We start from the raw sequence: 16,682 nt of genomic DNA on the forward strand, positions 1-16,682 counted from the left end.
GGCTCAAGCTGGTTAGAGAGGCACCTTTCTTTCATTTCTAACTGATCTTCTTGAGGTTAGATGGGGCCACTTAACTAGTTACAGCCAAGGAATGTTTTGTTTTTTATTAAAAACACTTAATTGCTAGTTCAAGACTCTCCAGAACTCTTCTCATCTCATGGTGTGCGTGCATGATCAGTCGCTCGGTTGTGTCTGACTCTTTGTGACCCCATGGACTGTAGCCTGCCAGGCTCCTTTATGCATGGAATTTTTCAGGCAAGAATACTGGAGTGGGTTGCCATTTCCTCCTCCAGGGGATCTTCCCAACCCAGAGATAGAATGCTCATCTGCATCTTCTGCATTGTCAGGCGGATTCTTTACCACTGAGCCACGTGGGAAGCCCATCCTGTGGTACTGAGGAGCTTTTAATTGGTGGAGCCTCTGTCGGCTTTGTTCCCTGAAAGACCACGGGGGAAAAGAGATCCTGTCAATCCACAGTGAATTTGCAGCATGAGTGAGATATAAATCAGTAGGTTTCAGAAATAATTGCCACCAAGGAAAAGTTTGTTCTTTCCCATATACCAATACAATACCTTATGTTCTACCCTCTGGGCTGTGGAACATACTTTATACACAAGAATTACTCTAAACATACAAGGTAAAATACATTAATGTCTCTGTAACAAGTATTTCCACAAACTGTTGACATGTGAACACAAAAAGGTAAGTTGGATTAGAATTAAATATTTTTAAAAAATCCATTTATAAGGCACACTTACTTGGATATTCAGATAAACCCTGCTGACACAAGCACCATCCTCTATACCCCAAACACAAACTTCCCCTGACTGTGTGAGTGTCTGTAAAAGAAAGAAGAAACTCAAATGGAAAACAAGACTGCTATGGGAGCATGTTCTAAATTTCTTTCTAGTATATCAATCACTGATGATTTAAAATAAAATTTCATTTTATTTATGTGGATTAAAATTACTTTGCAATCTCAATGTTAATACTTCTGATTTAAACAAATATTAACTATTACCTTTCAGTTCAGTTCAGTTCAGTTGCTCAGTTGTGTCTGACTCAGCGACCCCATGGATTGCAGCACGCCAGGTCTCCCTGTCCATCACCAACTCCCAGAGTTTACTCAGATTCATGTCCATTGAGTCGGTGATGCCATCCAAACATCTCATCCTCTGTCGTCCCCTTCTCCTCCCACCTTCAAACTTTCCTAGCATCAGGATCTTTTCAAATGAGTCAGTTCTTCACATCAGGTGGCCAAAGTATTGGAGTTTCAGCTTCAGCGTCAGTCCTTCCAATGAATATTCAGGACTGATTTCCTTCAGGAGTGACTGATTGGATCTCCTTGCAGTCCAGGGGACTCTCAAGAGTCTTCTCCAACACCACAGTTCAAAAGCATCAATTCTTTGGCATTCAGCTTTCTTTATAGTCCAACTCTCACATCCATACATGACTACTGGAAAAACCATAGCTTTAACTACACAGACCTTTATTGTAATGTCTCTGTTTTTTTAATATGTAAAGTAATATGTAAATATGTATTTAATATGTATTAAATGCATATTAAACATGTATTTAATATGTAAAGTAGTATCTCTGCTTTTTAATATGCTGCCTAGGTTGGTCATAACTTTTCTTCCAAAGAGTAAGTGTCTTTTAATTTCATGGCTGCAGTCACCATCTGCAGTGATTTTGGAGCCCAAGAAAATAAAGTCTGTCACTGTTTCCATTGTTTCCCCATCTACTTGCCATGAAGTGATGGGACCTGCTGCCATGATCTTCATTTTCTGAATGTTGAGTTTTAAGCCAACTTTTTCACTCTCCTCTTCCACTTTCAAGAGACTCTTTAGTTTTTCTTCGCTTAATATGTGTTGGTATAAATTTTTTTGGCATTTATCCTTCTAGTGTTCTCTGAGCTTCCCAGATCTGTAGTTTGGTGTCTGACATTAATTTTGGAAAATTCTCAGCCCTCATTACTTCAAACATTTCCTCTGTTCGTTCCTTCCTTTCTTCTCCTTCTGGCATTCCTATTACATGTATGCTACACCTTTTGCAATTGTCCCATGTTCTTGGATATTCTGTTCTTTTTGATTCTTTTTTCTTTTTGAATTTCAGTGTTGAAGGTTCTACTGACATTTCTTCAAGCTTATTGATTCTTTCCTCTGCAATATTCAGTCTATTGATGAGCCCACCAAAGGCACTCTTCATTTCTGTTACAGTGTTTTATATTTTGAATATTTCTTATTTTCTTTCTTAGTGTTTCCATAAATCTACTTATATTTTCTAATCATTCTTTCATGTTGCCCACTGTTTTCATAAGACCCCTTAGTATATTAATCATAGTTGTTTTAAATTTCTGGCCTGATAAATTACAACATCTTTGTAATTATTTGCAGATACAATATCTGAGTCTGGTTCTGATGCTTTCTCTGTATCTTCTAACTGTTACTGTCTTTTAGTATGCCTTATAATTTTTGTTAAAAGCTGGACATGATGTACTGTGTAAAAGTATATGAATTAAGTAGGCTGTAATATGGGGTTTTATGTTTATCTGGCTAGGAGTTAGACTGTGTTTATTGTCTGCTGTAGCTGAATGTGTCAGAAACCAAAACTGCCTCTAGGGTCCTCATTTTTGGTCTGAGATGTGCAGATTCTCCCATTGTAATCCCCCTGGGTGCTGGCTCCAGGGCTGGTTTCTACTTCTGGGTATCTGCTCCAGTAAGCTATGATTCTTTGCATCTGCCTGTCTGTCTCTATAATTTTGGGGGCAGTGGTTTCCCCTATGACCCCAATTCTCTGATGGGTCTGAGAGGAATGGTTAATTTTAAGTTTATTCAGCTTTTCTTTCCCCCTGTTGTAAGGTTCTTTACATGCTAGACTGGAAACCCAAAGTTCGTCTTGTTCATTTTTCTTCTTTCACAGGATCAAGACTGAAAGCATTTTAAAGTAACTGCAATGTGATACAGTTTAAATTCTGTTTCTTGAATAAGAGGGAGTGAGTACATGATGTTGTGGATCAAGTATCTAAATTCTAAACATGAAAATCTTGTATTAAATTTTTAAATTTAATTCTTATCAGAGAATATCTGGAAGAAAAAGCATATAATCAGAATCTGACAACTGGAAGAACTCTTGAAAGTGAAGTTGCCCAGTCATGTCCGACTCTTTGTGACCCCATGGACTGTAGCCTACAAGGTTCCTCCATCCATGGAATTTTCCAGGCAAGAGTACTGGAGTGGTTGCCATTTCCTTCTCAGGGGATCTTCCCGACCCAGGGATCGAACCTGGGTCTCCTGCATTGCAAACAGGTGCTTTTACCATCTGAGCCACCAGGGAAGCCTGGAAGAACTCTTAAGTGTTACCTATTCCATAGTTTATGTATCTTTTTATTAATATTTGCTAGAACTCCCAAAATCTTAATGGATTTGTTGATGAATCATATGGAAAGTGAATTATATTTCTTGAGATCAACCAAAGGTAAGCAGTTAATCATCAGAAAAAATTTTTCTTTTCTAAATGTGTAAGGTGGCTTTTTTTTTAAGTAGATTGAATACATGTTTTATGCATAGCAACTATTTCATTTTCATTTTCAGATGGGGCTGGATCACTCTGAAAAAGGGTAAACACTTATAGTTTAATGAGTGTTGACAACTCACTAGCAACGAATGTGTTTAAAGATATGGCTTGGAAAGCTTGGATGGTGAATACAAACAGGATGGCTCTTAAGATTTTAATTGCTTTGGTCATGTTCAGAGACTTAATATTATGAAGTCACAATGTGATGATGTCATTTTAACTGGGGAGTAGATCTAATGATGGAAGTGGCTGGCATTTCTACTGCATCTTCAAGAGGACACTCTGCTTCCTATTTGCAACAGGTTGCACATGAATTTCCAAATCTCATCCTTAAATCCTATTGTGGAACAAAGACAATATTCCTTACCATGCAGAATTCATTTCCAGGTGTGATGAAGTCTGTTGCCTGAAATTTCCCATCACAAGCCTCTAGGACTTTCTCAAAGGTTGGCTCCTCACCAAAAGTATAAATAAAAATAGACCCCTGTAAATACACCAAAAAAGAAAAAAATAATGCATTGTTGTGTGTTTTGTTGAACAAATAGTTATTAAATGTTCACTGTAAACAAGACACTGTGTGGGAAAATGTGATGGGAAAGTAGAGATAAACTCAGTAAGGCCCTGACCTTGAGGAGTTTAAAATCTAAACACTTGTTTTATTGATTCTTGCGTTCACTAATCAATTAAAATATTCAACAAGTAAGACTTCTTTTCTCCATTTCCAGGCATTTATTTTTTAGATTACAAAACATAATGAAGCACTTTTTCTTGACTTCAAAAACTATGTTTATTTATGCAGAAAGTTTGAAGAATGTGGAAAACCAAAAAAGTTGTTAACATGAACTAAATTCTATCACATACTAGACCATGATGGGTACTAATGAAACTTTTAAATAAACTTTTGTGAAACTTGTAGAGGTGTGTCTGAAGCTGTTACTTTAAAACTTGTTTATCATTCTCAGGTTCCAAATTCACCTCTCCAAAAAAAAAAAAAAAAAAATCTATCCTGTACCTTATACATCTCTGCTAAGTAACTATACTATAGTATGGTTACTAGCAATAAGAAGTCTGCTTTAAACTGATCACAAGTTCTTCACATTTACTTGAGTTAAACATGAATGTTTTTATTCTTGTTTATGTAAAAAAACACAACTCTGTAAAGTCTAAACTTTGGTAGGTATTTACTGATTTTACCTTTCATTCATTCCTTCAACAAATACGGAGTGGATACACTGTGCCAGACACAGGTCTGGATGCGGGGGCTACATCAGAGGATAGGACAGGCAAAAATTCCCTGTCTTCATGGAGCTCACATTCTACTGGGGGATTCAGTCAATACATAAGATATCTAAATAATATGTATTATAAGTTAAAGAGCAACAATTGTAGAAAGAAAACAAGATAAAGCAGGGAAACAGCATATGACATGGCAAAATAAGAGGGTAGAATTCAAACCTGAGTGTCCAAGAAACACTTTACTGAGAAGGTGAGGTTAGGGAAAAGACTTGAAGGAAATGAGGAAGGTATTCACTTGGACTCTGGGGAATGCATTCCAGACAGAGCGAACAGCCAATGCATTCTGAGGGAGGAGCAAGCCTGGTGAGTACAAAAAGCTTACATGATGGCCAGCATGACCGAAGCAGGGTGAACAAGAAGACCCATGGGAGATAAGGCCAGGGTGGAGAGTGGAGTCCACATCATGAAGAACCTTGTAAAGCATAGTGAAGATTTTGGATTTTGCTCAGAATAACATAGGCAATCACTGGAGGGCTCTGAGTAGTAGAGATGCTTTTCTCACCTTGGCTACTGTGTTAAGTACACACATTTATTCTATTAAGTACTGAGAAAAGTATATTAAAATCTGTTGAGATCATGACTTTACTTTTCCTTATCATTTTGTCATGTTTTGCTTTATATATTTTGAAGCTATTTTATTTGGTAGTCATGTATCTTAAAAGTTTATAGACTTCTAGTGAATTTAACCTTTTACTATTCTAAAATATTAATAAACTCATTTATCCTTAGGAATGATTTTTGCCCAAAAGTCTATTTTGTCTAATATTAATATATCTTCAAAGGCTTTCTTTTGGTTAATGTTTGCATGATATATCTTTTCCTATCTTTATTTACTTTCAATTTTTAATTTGCTTTCAATGTTTTAAAAATTTACTTTCAATCTTATGCTTTAGATATGTCACTTGAAAACAGTGCATAGTTAGGTTTGGTTTTTTCAAATCAAATATGCTAAAATATGCCTTTTAACTACATCAATTATTGTTTTGCTTTAATTGTAATTACTAGTATATTTGAGCTTAAACATTACACTTTAATTTATGCTTCCTATTTTCTTCTCAGTTGTTTGTGTATCTTTCCTTCTCTTTTCTCACCTTCTTTTGGGTTGCTTTCTTTTTTTTTTTTTTTTTCACAGAAATCCTATTAATCTTTATTCAGATCACTATTTGTACTATTTATACTAATACTACTATTTATACTATTTTCCCCATTTGCTGTATCATTCTCTTTCTTTTTTTTTTAATTAATTTTATTTTATTTTTAAACTTTACATAATTGTATTAGTTTTGCCAAATATCAAAATGAATCCACCACAGGTATACATGTGTTCCCCATCCTGAACCCTCCTCCCTCCTCCCTCCCCATACCATCCCTCACTTCCACATTGCCCCTCTATTATGTGGAAATTTCACCTGATGTTTCAGTTCTTTTATGGTTACCTTACAGGTCAGAACACGTATACTTAATTTATAAACATCAGAAAAACTTAAAACCTTTAGTCTCTCAGCGGGTGAAAGAATCTACCTGCCAATGCAGGAGACTCAGTTTTGATCCCCGAGTCTGGATGATCCCCTGGAGAAGGAAATGGCAACCTGCTCTAGTATTCTTGTCTAAAATATCCCATGGACAGAGGAGACTGGTGAGCTGCAGTCCAAAGGGTTGCAAAGAGGCAGACACAGCTGAGCGACTAAGCACACAGCACACTCCTTTCCCTCCAACTTCATGTTATTTCTGTTGTTTTACACAGTCAGTCTTCACTTACATTTCTCCACACATTTACTACTGCTCTTCATTCTTTTTGCATCATAGTCTTTCCATCTGGGATCATTTTCCTTCTGCCTGAAGTACATTCTTTAGAATTTTCTCTAGTGATGACGTACTAACAAATGCTCATTTCTAAAAATGTCATTTTTCATCCCTATACTGAAAAGTATTTTCCCTGGGTATAAAATTCAGTGATAGCAACCTTATTTCACTAAATCAGGGGTCAGCAAACTTTTTCTATAAAGGGACAACCAATAAATATTTTAGGCTTTGCAGGCCGTGTGGTCTCTCACAACTACTTAATACTATCACTGCAGTGTGAAAGCAGCCGTAGACAATACATAAACACATGGGTCTGACTGTGTTCCAGTAAAACTTTATTTACGGAAACAAGCAGGAGGCTGGTTTTGACCCAAGGGTCCACAGTTTGCTGATCCCTGAGCTACATGGAAGATAACATTCCACTCTTTCTTACTTATATTATCGCCAAAGAAGTCAGCTGTTAGCCTAATTGAAAGTCCCTTGAAATAATCTGGTTTTCTCTCTGACTACTTTTAAGTTTTTCTCTTTGTCTTTAGTTTTCAACAATTTCACACTGGTAAGTCTAGGTGTAAATACATATCTTTTTATGTATCCTGCTTGGGATTCACTGCGCCTCCTGAAGCTGTAAATTCATGTCTTTAATCAGTTCTGGAAAATATCTCCTTAAATATTGCTTCTGTCTGACTCTCCTCTTTGGAATTCCAATCAAATACATGTTGGATCTTTTCACTATATCATTCATTTCTCTTACCCTCCCTTCTATATTTCGTATACTTTTGTCTCTTGGGTACATTCTGAATAACTTCTTCCAATATATCTTCAAGTTCATCTATTCTCTCTTTGGCTGCACCCAGTCTTCTATCAGACATATTCATTTAATTTTTACTTTGTAAGTATATTTTTCTTTTGTATGATTTCTATTTGTGTCTTTCTCCCTTCTCTTAGGTTACATTTTTAATTGTTTTCTGTCCTCCATACATACTTCAAGTTTTTCATTTATTAAAACATCATTAACACAGTTGCTTTAACTTCTGGTAATTACAGAAGCTTAAGTCTTTCCATATTTCAGTTTCAATTTCTTTTAGGCAAAAAAATCATTCAATTTTACTTGTAATTTATCTGAAATCATTGCCCAACAATATAAACTGATATTCCTGACTTAGGAGTCTTCCTAACAGCATAATTCATGTGGGCATTTGATTTTATCCTGCATTTATTTCCCTCCCTTCTTCTCTTACAGAACCTATACTCTCCCTAGAGAACCACCCATTACCACAATCTCAGTTTATGTTTGAGTAGATGACAGAGGATGAGATGGTTGGATGGCATCACCGACTCAATGGACATGAGTTTGAGTAAACTCTGCGAGTTGGTGATGAACAGGGAGGCCTGGTGTGCTACAGTCTATGGGCTCGCAAAGAATTGGACATGACTAAGCTTCTGAACTGAACTAAACTGAGATGACTCTGCCTAGGCTCCAAGGTTAGACATGTGACCTAGGCCTGGTCAATGAGAATTTAGAATCCCTCTGGACATAGTAATTGACCCAGGGGTAGAAAAGTGACCCAAGCTAGTACAATAAGTCCAGGTTACAGGACCTTTTTTTTCCAGCTGCTATCTTTCTACTAAGGTCACCAAGAGGATAAAAATATAAAACTGGAGTTTCCGGAGGTTCTTTTGACACCATCTTCATAGAAAGGGAGGAAGTAGAGAGGAAACAGAGCTAAGATATGGCAGAAAAACAAGGCTAGTAGCAACACGGGAGTGCCCAGATTTATATCAATTCCCTGTTTGCTTTCAGTTATATATGCACAAAAAGAAGAAACAAACACTCAAGTGTTGCCTGGACTTTTAAATTGGCTGATTTTTCATTTGCAAGCTAGAGTCTTGACTAGCAATGGATCATTATGCAGCACATTCTGCCCTTCATTCCTGTCATGCAATGATGATAATAATAATATCTGAAAACTTATCAAGAAATCACCATCTAGCATACCTTGTCTGTCTGAATCAGCAACAGTCTGTAACTAGGAGAAAACATCAAATGTTCCACCGGCCTTTCAACCTCAAGAAAATCCTCTACTTTGTAATTTGTATCTTTAATAAGTAAAGAATACACAAAGCCATCCTAGAAACCAAAAACAATGAGATAAATGAAGGAAATTAGTCTCAGTCCATGCATAGTATACTTTCCTCATCAAATCAGCTAAGATTTATTGATTAGCATTTACTGTTCATTTTTGGAAACATCATCTATATTTACATTATCTAGAATGCTCTGTCTTCTTCCCTTTATTTAGCCAATTTTTAATCATGTTTCCTGGTCAATTTTTAATTTTATCTTTTTTTCTGACACATTTTCAATTACCTAAAATTTTACTAATCTCCCCTTTCTTTGAACTTCTTTAGTATTTATCACCTTGCCACATTCTTCATGATAAAGGGCGTGGGGTAGGTGAGGCAGAGTTTACCGTGTGGCTGGTATTCAGCAGTCTCCTTACTTCAAAGGACCTTAGCCTTCATGTATGTTCTTTAATTATTATTTTGTGCATTCTTAAATCTCTAAATGACTCAAAGGTAGGGAGTGTGCTGTTTATTTCCTTTGTATTCTCCTTTCTAGTTTTCACACAGTGCTAGAAACAGGGCAAGTATCCAGTAAAAATGGGTTGGTTAAATGTTGATCAGTAAGTTGTAAACAGTTTTAGGTTAATTTAACTACTTTCAAGAAGAACTTAAGTTATTTTTACAGTAATGAAAAAATTTTGGGCAAACTCGCCGTCATTTCTAGATTAGACCCCCTAATGACTAAGAGGTATTTGTGAGATGGCTTGGTTCAGACTTGGGACCTGGGGAAAAACATGCAAGGTGCTTCCAAGCTCATTATCACTCTCCATCCCTCACCAGAGCAGACGCTCCAGGCTTCCCTTTAAACTAGATTTAAAAAAAACAACCCACCAAGGGTGACTTGAGAAGGACAAATGCAGACTAAATGTAGAAGGAGGTAGTCCATTGCAAGGTTGGGGAGAGGAGATTGTGAACTAAATGTAGGTTTATGAGCTCCAGACTGCTTGCTGTTGGTGGAGCTTTCATTCTGACAGCATTTCGCAGCTGCCCTTAGGTTCCTAGAGGTGTGATCTGTGGCAAAAGAAGAGACGAAGCTAACAGTGTTTTGGGACAGCTACCAGTAGACCAGAGATTTTACTGTAGGTTGGCTTCAAACCTTAGCATTGATTACAACCACATGGAAAAGTAATATGGTATGGCCCCTTTTCTTACTTACTGAAGCTGTGGGCCCTAAAAAATTAGAGAAAGGACTTTGGAGGTTACCACGCTTGGGTTCCATTTCCAGCTTCTCCACTTACTGGTTGGTGAACTCTGGAAGACTTGACTCCTTTGAGTGTGTGTGTGTGTGTATGTTTTGGGGTGGTGGATTTTTTAAATTTTATTTTTGTTTATTTGCAATAAGACAGACATATGATAGTTCACTATAATGTTTTCTATAATTTTGTATATATATATATATTATTTGTAATAAAAAGTTTTATAATAGCACCCCTGACAAAAGAATTTTAATTAATAAACTGACAGAACTTGGTATCACATATTATGGTTCATCATAGTAAATGGCAGCAAATAGAAATTTTGTGTATTTTCTTTTTCCATTTGACATATTTTTTAACCATTTTTAATTGAAGTATAGTTAATTTACAACATTGTGTTAGCTTCAGGTATATATTTTCTTGAAAGCAATTAATTTTGAAGAAAAAAATACATTACAATTCCAGAAGCAAGCACGCCTCCCTTCTGATACACCATGGTGACTGGACTGATAAGATTTCTTTCAACTTTGGGAAAGAAAAACAAAGTAAAACAGGTGACACATAATTAAAAGTACCATACAGAGTAATTAGTCTCACTTGCTTTACTAGGACTACTCATTGCCTTGTAATTCCTTTTTCTACAGATCAACTTTCTATCAGAATATATGCTATGATGCCTCTCAAACAATAAAGAATAAAAGCTGCTTTGCAATGGTTACTGATGATAATGATTAATTAATGATTAGTGATAAATCACACAAGTTTTTTTTTATGTTCTGTATCATCAGATCTATGGGAGTAACATTGTGGAATTATATAGTAAATATATTTCCTTTTTTAAGGAAACAAATTAGAGATTTTAAGAGGCCAGGGGGGAAAAAAAGACAAAAACTATATCATTTTTAAGCTTTATACTTAAGATTTGCGTATTTTATAGCATTCAAATTTGTACCTCAATAAATAAAACATAGTGGATTTTTAAAAATAAAACAAGATTTATAAGATCTTTGTTATTAATAAAATATTGTCCTGGGGGAGCATCACAAAAAGCACACTAGCTTTTATGTAGATAAGCTGCAAGAACTACAAGATCAAAGGCTCAGAGACACCTGCCAGACTTTTATTTATCACATACTACCTGCTCAGCATTTTGCCAGATGCTAAGAAGCATAGTGCCCTTTCCTCCAAAGACTGTTCACCTCCCGGTAGCTTCTTCTCTTTAATCCAACTGCCACCGAAGTCCGTTGCTATGACTCCGGCCTAGTCTAGATGCCTGCTGCTTACAGCTACTCCTTTCCTAAACGATGGATAATTTATGTCCGCAAGCACAGTTCCAATTGGGGTACATCTCCACTCAGGAGTTGATGTCATTCCACTGTCAGAGGGATTAGGTATAAACACCTTAGTCAGACATTCAAGGTCAGATGTGGTATCACTTAGATGTGCCTTCATTCCCACTATTTCTGCATAACACTTGATGCTCCAGACCAACTGGACAACTTCTTGTTTCCCAGCCTTCCCCATGTTTTCTTGTTTACACAGAAACCATTGTCCAAAATTTCACCTACCCTCACCTCTGCCTGTGAACTTATCCTTTAAGGGCTATTTCAAATGCCACCTACAACATGACTTAATTTGGCATTTTTCCCTCATCTGAATTCCCATAGAGCTTTATGACGCTTTCCTCACATCTTGATTTTTCTGGCTGCAATTATGTGTCAACTTGTCTTATTCTCTTCAATAAAATATAAATACCTTGAGGCTGTTGATTATGAGATTATATATTTGCCACTTATATCAACTCAAAGGCACCAGTGTCCTCCACATTGAAGGACACTGAAGATAGAAAGAAGATAGAAAACATTTGTTTGGAAGTTAAACAAAAGTTATTAAAATATATATGTATCATGAAAATGATAAGAAATAGTATATAGGATGGAATTAGTGAGCAATAAAAGACTATGTACAGGGACTTCCCTGGAGGTCCAATAGTTAAGACTCTCAACTTTCACTGCAAGGGGTGCAGGTTCGATCTTTGATTGGGGAACTAAGATCCCATATGCTGTGCAGTATAGCTAAAAAAAAGACTATATACAACTAAGTCCTAAATTGTATAAAACATCGCAAAATAGGAATTTGGAAATGAGAAATATTGTTTTATAATTCACTTTACAAACACAAAGAGGTGCCAATTTACCCTCTAGCAATCTCTGGGATTAAACTATAGAGCCAAAGTTGAACTCACTATTCCTAACTTCAGAGTTGATGACTAGTGGGAAAGACAGTCTTATTTAACTTATATGCAGAGTATATCATGCAAAATGCTGGGCTGGATGAAGCACAAGCTGGAATTAAGATTGCCAGGAGAAATATTAGTAACCTCACGTATGCAGAAACCACCCTTATGGCAGAAAGTGAAGAAGAACTAAAAAGCCTCTTGATGAAAGTGAAAGAGGAGAGTGAAAGAGCTGGCTTAAAAATCAACATTCAAAAAACTAAGATCATGGCATCCAGTCCCATCACTTCATGGCAAATAGATGGGGAAACAATGGAAACAGTGAAAGACTTTATTTTGGGGGGCTCCAAAATCACTGCAGATGGTGACTGGCAGCCATGAAATTAAAAGATGCTTGCTCCTTGGAAGAAAAGCTATGACCAACCTAGAGAGCATATTAAAAATCAGAGACATTACTTTGCCAACAAAGATCCATCTAGTCAAGGCTATGGTTTTCCCAGTAGTCATGTATGGATGTGAGAGTTGGACTATAAAGAAAGCTGAGCGCTGAAGAACTGATGCTTTTGAACTGCGGTGTTGGAAAAGACTCTTGAGAGTCCCTTGGACTGCAAGGAGATCCAACCAGTCCATCCTAAAGGAGATCAGTCCTGAATATTCATTGGAAGGACTGATGCTGAAGCTGAAACTCCAATACTTTGGCTACCTGTTGCAAAGAGCTGACTCATTTGAAAAGACCCTGATGCTGGGAAAGATTGAAGGCAGGAGGAGAAGGGGATAACAGAGGATGAGATGTTTGGGTGGCATCACCAACTGGATGGACATCAGTTTGAGCAAGCTCTGGGAGTTGGTGATGGGCAAGGAGGCCTGGTGTGCTGCAGTTCATGGGGTCGCAAAGAATCACACACAACTGAGCAAATCAATTGACTGAGTGGGAAGGACCGTCAGGCACAGGAGGCATTATATTTTGATAGAGGATGAGGCTATAACAAAGATGTGAGTCTGATGGAACCCCAGATGGGGCACCTGAGTTTGCCTATAGGTTGGAGTGAGGACACAGAGGCTCTACAATGGATAATTTCACTAGGTAGAGAGGAAGACATGGCATCCTAGACAAAGCTAACTCCCAATGCCAGGAGGCAGTATTTAGAGAGAGTACAGGAATGATGAGAACTTCTATGAGGCTCAAGTGGGACAGCTGAAACTGGAATGACCGGCCAGAAGAGAGACTTATTTTTTAGAGAGCTGAGGGATGGCATTGTGAACATAAGATCAGAGGGTGGCCCAGGCCTGGAGAGTACAGATGAGAGTAATGGGAAGAGTGAGGTAGGGGGAGTGTGGTAGGCTGGGATAGGAAAGCTGAACCTAATGGCTCTACTTTCACAGTGGAGTGTGAGTCAGGGAACAGGAGAGGGAGTATATGAAGATGTGTAGATGGGGAAGACTTGCTGTAGGATGTGGTGTTTGAGCTGCAAACTGGAGGATTCAGAGTGAAAGGTGACAAGGGAATGAGCTGGCTGTGAAATGTCTGTGAAATGATGGGAAGAAATGACTGGCTAGATCAGAAAACTCATACTGGGGAGTAGTCAAAAATAATATTAATGGTGCAGGTAAGAAAGGATCAGAGAGGGCTTGAAATTAAGCCATAGTCATCCTTGAGTTAAATGTGGAAAATGGTCTTCAAGAAGGGCAGTTTGGCAGGGATGGGATGCCTGGTTTGGGTCGACTATGGATTGAGCTCAACGAAGTCAGCTCTATGGTTGCTGCAGAAATCAGGGTGTGAAAGAATAAGAAGAATTAGAGTGGAAAGTGCATTGGTCAGGTTGGAGAACTTGCCCTGGTGAGACTCCCTTCTCAAAGTGTCTACATGCAGCTTCACACAAGGTGATATTGGCTTCTCTGACCCAGGACAACTCTGATGGGACCAGGAGTGGACACTTGATCTAAGGAGAACAGATCAGATTCTCTCAGAAATGCTAGTGAGCCCACGGAAAGTAATTTTCAAGATGGCAGTTGGTCCTAAAGGAAGGTCTCGTGGAGAAAGAGTTACTGTGGAAGGCAAGGAAGGGCATATTAGCTGATTAAACAGGCATATTATGAGGAGGGCTTCCCAGGTGGCACTAGTGGTAAAGAATCTGCCTGCAAATGCAGGAGACGCAAGAGATGCAGGTCTGATCCCTGGGTGGGGAAAACACCCTGAAGTAAGAAATGGCAGCCCACTGCAGTATTCTTGCCTGGAAATTTCATGGGCTGAGGAGCCTGGTGGCTACAGTCCATGGGGTCACAAAAAGTCGGACAGAACTGAGCAACTGAGCACCTATGTATGCAGAAGGATACAGCATAGTAAGAACTTGGACTCTGAAGTCTTATTGTCTGGGTTCAGGTGTCAGCTTTATAGTTTACTAGTTATGTGAATTTGGGCATGTTTCTTAAGTTCTTAATGCCTCCATTTCTTCATCTATATCATGAAGATAAAAATGTATTTCCTTATGAACTTGTTTTAAGGATTATGTGAAATACATATATAGAGTGAGTAGAAAGTCTAGAGCATAGAACACTTAATATAGGTAGCTAAAAGAAACATCCAGAGGACTTGGTAACTACCTAGAGGATAAAGAAGAAGGAGGAATCAAAGACGTCTCTAAAAAGAGAAAAATACGGAACAAAACATCCTTTGTCAGGTGGAAAACCATCACCAATGGCTACACTTCTGGGAAGATGAAGCAAAGCAGTTTCTTACCCCTTGGTGATCCGTCTTCTATCTTATTAAGCACAGTTACCTTCAAAGTTTCTCCATTAACCATTAAAAGGTGACCCTCTTCACAGCCAATGTATAGGTCACTTGTTGGAGTCCAGCAGTGCATAGTCGGGTGAAGCAAAGAATACAGATCGTCTTTAGGCTTCAAGGAAAGATTTAAAACCTTGTGTTAAGACAACAGTCATGCCTAAGAGCCAGAGAAATACTCAACAAAAACAATTTCCAAGATGAAAACAAATTAATATGTGTCTACATGCATTTATTGGTCCTGCCCTTTGCCCAGAGCTAAATGAACTTCTTCCTGCTCCATTTCTCTCTCTACATTTTAATTCCCTAGGAAAAATATTAGGGGTTTTTGCCAACACATTGAGAGTTCTAGTGTCATAGTTTTTTTGCAGAAGTCTTGAGTAATAATTTGTATGCTGTTTCTTGGTGAACTTTTTGATATCTTGGACCTAAAAAAGCCATTGTTTAGCGAAAGTCACCCCATTTGAGGAAGATTTGGGTCAACCTTTTCTCTCCTGGTTCATGGCAGGGGGCATGAATGTGATTTTTCTATGGAGTGGTTGGCCCCAACCCTCTGCTTAGCTCTCTGTAACGGAGGATGAGAAGAGGACCCCTGGTCTGGTTCTCAACGCCTCTGTAGTTCATGAAACATCCTACCTGACTTTGATTCCATGGAAAACTCAGAGAGAAATGCACAAAATCTATGGAATGTACCTAGAAAAAAAACTGGCTTTGGGAACTAAAACTAAGGGTGTAGGGCAAATTTTTCCTGTAAAGGACTATGTGAAAAATAAGCTTTGTGGACCACATAGGTCTCTGTTATATCCCTTTCTTTTTTTTTTTAAACACTTTAAAAAAATGTAAAAGAACAGTCTTAGCTTGCTTGAAGTCACATAAAGGCAGGTGATAGTTTGCTGATCTCTGCCTTTGATGATAATATCTCAGTGTTATGCCCCCTGTAGCTTTAAACATTCTGTCCAGCAGGGGAGAGGCCACTCCCCCTTTCTGTCCACACAGAGCAGGCCTCCTTGAAAGTCCTGGACCACCTGGTTATCTTCCCAGAGGTACAATATTTTGGACACGCCCTCTCACCTCTGCCCCCCAAAGCACTGACTAAGATTCTGAATTCAGGGTACTATAAAGTAACATAGTATGGCATTCTTTCCTTTCTATTTAAACAAGTCAAACATCCTACACTTTACTCTTATTTATCTATTTACATATTTGTTTATAACAAAACATTTAGTACTATCTGAGGGTTTTTTAAATACTATACTATTATTTAGAATTGCATTAGCTACAACATAACAGCTTTGTTTTCTTTAGGCATCCTTATAGCCATAGGAACAGAAAACATTTAAAATAAGCTAATGGCCAAATTAATAGAATTCTTATATCTTTGAGAGATCCATATTTATTTCATTCATTTATTCATTCATCTACCAAATATTTACATATCATGCACTGTTCTAAGCACAGGGATGTAGCAATGAACAAAACAAAACAAACAAACAAACAAACAAAAATATATATATATACCCTCATGGGACTTAATCTTGGTGAGGGAAAACAGAGCAAAAAGAAATTAAGGAAAAAGAATTATATATACATACATAAATAAAATATTATGTGTTGAAAGTGCTGTGAGAGAAAAATAAAGCTGGGGAAGTTGGAATAGGTCTCATGGTTG

General features: G+C 37.6%; 1 protein-coding gene across 8 annotated transcripts in view; it reads right to left on the minus strand.

Moving 5' to 3' along the window:
• The window catches only part of CFAP43 (cilia and flagella associated protein 43), a 100,335-nt gene that overhangs the window by 59,225 nt on the left and 24,428 nt on the right, over positions 1-16,682 (minus strand). For 7 of the 8 annotated variants that reach the window (XM_015460666.3, XM_059881860.1, XM_010819895.4 and 4 more), the window contains 5 exons: positions 14,969-15,128; positions 10,453-10,520; positions 8,672-8,803; positions 3,944-4,060; positions 759-839 (listed from right to left, as the gene is read on the minus strand). In XM_015460666.3, coding sequence (XP_015316152.2) covers positions 759-839; positions 3,944-4,060; positions 8,672-8,803; positions 10,453-10,520; positions 14,969-15,128 — 558 coding nt within the window. Of the gene's footprint in view, positions 1-758; positions 840-3,943; positions 4,061-8,671; positions 8,804-10,452; positions 10,521-14,968; positions 15,129-16,682 lie in introns of those variants that run through there. The other variant, XM_024985629.2, reaches the window with a different exon arrangement.

Source organism: Bos taurus, chromosome 26, assembly GCF_002263795.3.
Source record: "Bos taurus isolate L1 Dominette 01449 registration number 42190680 breed Hereford chromosome 26, ARS-UCD2.0, whole genome shotgun sequence".
Classification (NCBI taxonomy): domain Eukaryota; kingdom Metazoa; phylum Chordata; class Mammalia; order Artiodactyla; family Bovidae; genus Bos; species Bos taurus.